Source organism: Delphinus delphis, chromosome 5 (assembly GCF_949987515.2).
Source record: "Delphinus delphis chromosome 5, mDelDel1.2, whole genome shotgun sequence".
Classification (NCBI taxonomy): Eukaryota; Metazoa; Chordata; class Mammalia; order Artiodactyla; family Delphinidae; genus Delphinus; species Delphinus delphis.
Genome location: NC_082687.1, coordinates 124,415,571 through 124,419,393, shown reverse-complemented (window position 1 = coordinate 124,419,393; position 3,823 = coordinate 124,415,571). Strand labels below are relative to the sequence as shown.

The 3,823-nt window shown below is 40.6% G+C and overlaps 1 protein-coding gene across 1 annotated transcript; it reads left to right on the top strand.

Annotated features, from left to right (window-relative positions):
- The first annotated feature begins 2,492 nt into the window (after window positions 1-2,492).
- LOC132425601 (phosducin-like protein 3) lies at window positions 2,493-3,417 on the top strand. The gene is made up of 2 exons (XM_060011865.1): window positions 2,493-2,811; window positions 3,023-3,417. The coding sequence occupies exons 1-2, from the start codon at window positions 2,493-2,495 to the stop codon at window positions 3,415-3,417; spliced, it is 714 nt and encodes a 237-aa protein (XP_059867848.1).
- The last annotated feature ends 406 nt before the right edge of the window (window positions 3,418-3,823 follow it).

Genomic DNA, 3,823 nt, shown 5'->3' with positions numbered 1-3,823 from the left:
GGTACACTCTTGGTGTTGTAGGTTTTATGGGTTTGGACAAATGTATAATGACATGTATACAACATTATGTTATCATACAGAATATTTTCACTGCCCTAAAAATTCTTTGTGTTCTACCTATTCTTCTCTCCCCCACCCCTAACCTGACACACACTGATGTTTTTACTGTCTGTATAGTTTTGCCTTTTCAGAATGTCATGTAGTTGGAATAATATAGTATGCAGCATTTTCACATTGGCCTCTTTCACTTAGTAATGTGTGCGTTTAAAGTTTTTTCATGTCTTCCCATGACTAGATAGCTCATTTCTTTTTAAAGCTGAGTAATATTCCATTGTCTGGATGTACCACAGTTTATCCATTCAGATGAAGGACTTCTTGATTGCTTCCAAGTTTTGGCAATTATGAATAAAGCTGCTGTGAACATCCATGTGCAGTTTTTGTGTGGACATGTTTTCAACTTCTTTGGATAAATACCAAGGAGCTGGATTGTATGATAAGAGTATGTTTAGTTTTGTAAGAAACTGCCAAACTAATTTATAAAGTTTTTGTACTATTTTGTGTTCCCACCAGCAGTGAATGAGAGGTCTTGCATCACATCCTCCCCAGCATTTGGTGTTGTCAATGTTTTGGGTTTTGGTCTTTTTCATAGTTGTGTGGTGGTATCTCGTGGTTTTAATTTGCCTTTCCCTGATGACGGATGATGTCGAGCATCTTTTCATATGCTGATTTGCCATCTGTATATCTTCTTTGGTGAGGTATCTGTTCAGGATTTTGGTCCATGTTTAAATCAGATTGTTTGTTTTATTTTTGTTGAATTTTAAGAGTTCCTTTTGCGTTAAGAGTTATTTGGGATGATTGTCCTTTATAAGATGTCTTTTGCAAAATATTTTCTCCCAGTCTGTGTCTTGTCTTCTCATTTTTGTTTTTGCAGTTATCTCTTGTAGAACCAAAGTTTTAAAGTTTAATAAAGTCCAGCTTATCAATTATTTCTTTCATGATCATGCCTTTGGCATTTATTAGGTTTGCATTTTTGAAAGAGCACTCTGGTTGCAAGGTGAAGAAAAGTTTGGAGGGAGATAAAACTGGATACAGGAAGTGGTTGGAATGCCACTATAGGTATGTAGGGGGTTACACAGAAAGGCAGAGCATAGCCCCTACTTGATCCTACTTTCCTGGTGACCAAGGAGAGTGTGAATTAACCTACAGGCCACTAAGGAAATGTCAAGTTGCCCTGTGGAGTTGTTTAGTACAAAAGGCATCTTGACATTATTTGGAAAAAAACACCACTTTTATGCTAATCAAGTATTATTTGCCTACATGAATCACTAACTCTATTCCTGTTTTCCTCTCCAGAAGCTTCAGCAAATGAACAGAAACTCTTCTGACTCAATCTTTTCTTTCTTTATTTCCTTGGAATATTGTCATTTTTCTAAACTATACCAAAATTAAAATAAACATGCTGGTATGAATAAAGAAGCAGACTTCCAAAGTAGGATTAGGAGGCACATTAAATCTCACATTTTAAAAATAGAGGATCATTATCTTCAAACATGCTCTGCCTAACTCACATGTGGTACCAGGAAATTCTTTGCTGGTTGTCCCATCACGTGCGCTCCAGCCTTGGTGGACACACACCAGACACACATGACTCTTGAATCATGGAGTAATCCGAGAGGCCCATGAGGTCATTTTGAGCTTTCTGCTGCCAGGGTTGCATTGTTCTTTACTAAAGAGCTATAAGCCCAAGGCCTACTTGAGATTTAAACAGTTCTTTCTAAACTACTCTACGCTTCTTCTTTTAGGCTCACTCTTTATCCTAATTGAGGTTCGTGAAATCTTTTTTTTTTCATTCTTCATTCTTTTAAGTTTCTTCATTTTCAGTTTTCTTTTTCCTACTCCTTATGTGGAGTTTAATCTCATCCTTTTATATTCTAGTATGGCTGAAGCTTAGGCAAAAACAAGCTATTGATATTTTCAGCAAAGCATGTCAGGGGAGTTTGCCTTTGAAATGGTCCATTTGCTAGGTGATCTTAGAATCCGGTCGTTGGATTGGTATATTACACTAGGTAGTCCTTCAGGGCCAGTCAGAAGCCTTCTGTGTCACTGCTGTCCACCTACACATCCGGAACCAGACTACTTAGTCACATTCCTTCCTCTGCAAATCGCCTCCTGGAACTACTCTTTGGAAAACTGTTGTCATGTGTAGCCAAACTAAAGCTATTTATAAAGTGAGGTCCACTTGTCTATTTTCATGTAAGTGGAAAACACCTCACACTTCAAAAATCTACGGCTTATCCTGCCCAACTTTATTTGCTTGGCTGACTCTTATATTAAATTCAAAAGAGCTATGTCTCTTGGAATAAAAATTCACCAGGGTGTGTACAATAAAAAGATAATTGGGAAGAAGCGGGTCGGCGGCTGCGCGCATGCGCGGAGGAAAGCTGAGGGGCAGAGTGGCGGCTGCCGGCTGGGATCGAGCGACTCGTGAGAAAATGCAGGACTCCAACGCAGACACCGAGCGGAAAGACATCTTACGCAAAAGAGGCATCTTGCCCTCCGGGGGAAGTTTGAAAGATCTGGAGAAGGAGGCAGAAGAGCGGGTCCTTCAGCAGTCCATTGTGAAAACGTATGAAGACATGACTTTGGAAGAACTGGAGGATAACGAAGAGGAATTTAGTGAGGAAGATGAACGTGCGATTGAAAAGTACAGGCAGCAGAGACTGGCCGAGTGGAAAGCAACCCAACTGAAGAATAAATTTGGAGAAGTTTTGGAAATCTCAGGAAACGATTATGTTCAAGAAGTCAACGGGGGCTTCCCTGGTGGCACAGTGGTTGAGAGTCTGCCCGCTGATGCAGGGAACACGGGTTCGTGCCCCTGTCCGGGAAGATCCCACATGCCGCGGAGCAGCTGGGCCTGTGAGCCATGGCCGCTGAGCCTGCGCGTCTGGAGCCTGTGCTCCGCAATGGGAGAGGCCACAACAGTGAAAGGCCCGCATACCGCACAAAAAAAAAGTTAACAAAGCTGGTGAGGGCTTGTGGGTCATCCTGCACCTTTACAAACAAGGGATTCCCCTCTGTTCTCTGATAAATCAGCACTTCAGTGGACTTGCCAGGAGGTTTCCTGATGTCAAATTTATCAAAGCCATTTCAACAACCTGCATACCCAGTTATCCTGATAGGAATCTGCCCACGACGTGTGTGTGCCTTGAAGGTGATATCAAGGCTGAATTTATTGGACCTCTGGTGTTTGGTGGCACGAACCTGACAATGGACGAGTTGGAGTGGAAATTGTCTGAGTCTGGAGCAATCAAGACAAGCCTGGAGGAAAACCCTAAGAAACTCATAGAAGATGTGCTGCTTTCCTCCGTGCAATACTCCATCCCCACCAGGAGGGACAGTGATTCCGAGGATGACTAAGGCGGCGGCCCCGGTAACCTGCTGAACTTTCTTGATGTGACACATCGTCTGAATTTTTTTTAAAAGGAAAAAGTAGGAATGTATACTTTGGTTTTAGCTTTTTATAATTATGTTTCAAATCTGATAGATCTCAGAAATAATCATTGCTGGGAATCCTTTTAAATTTCTTGGAACTCTCTTTTTTAAACTAATAGTATTTCTTTAAGAAAAAAATAAAAGCCAGATATTAGGTAAAAAAAAAAAAAAAAGATCATTGATGTGATGCTTATTGGTTTGTAAATCTGCCAGAATGTAAAGAATGAGATGCTTCTTTCATATCCACCATTGTTTCCATCCTTAAAAGAAAATGCAAATCTACTCATCAGTACCTATAAAGACAGGCAGTTCTGCATTTAATTTTGATTTA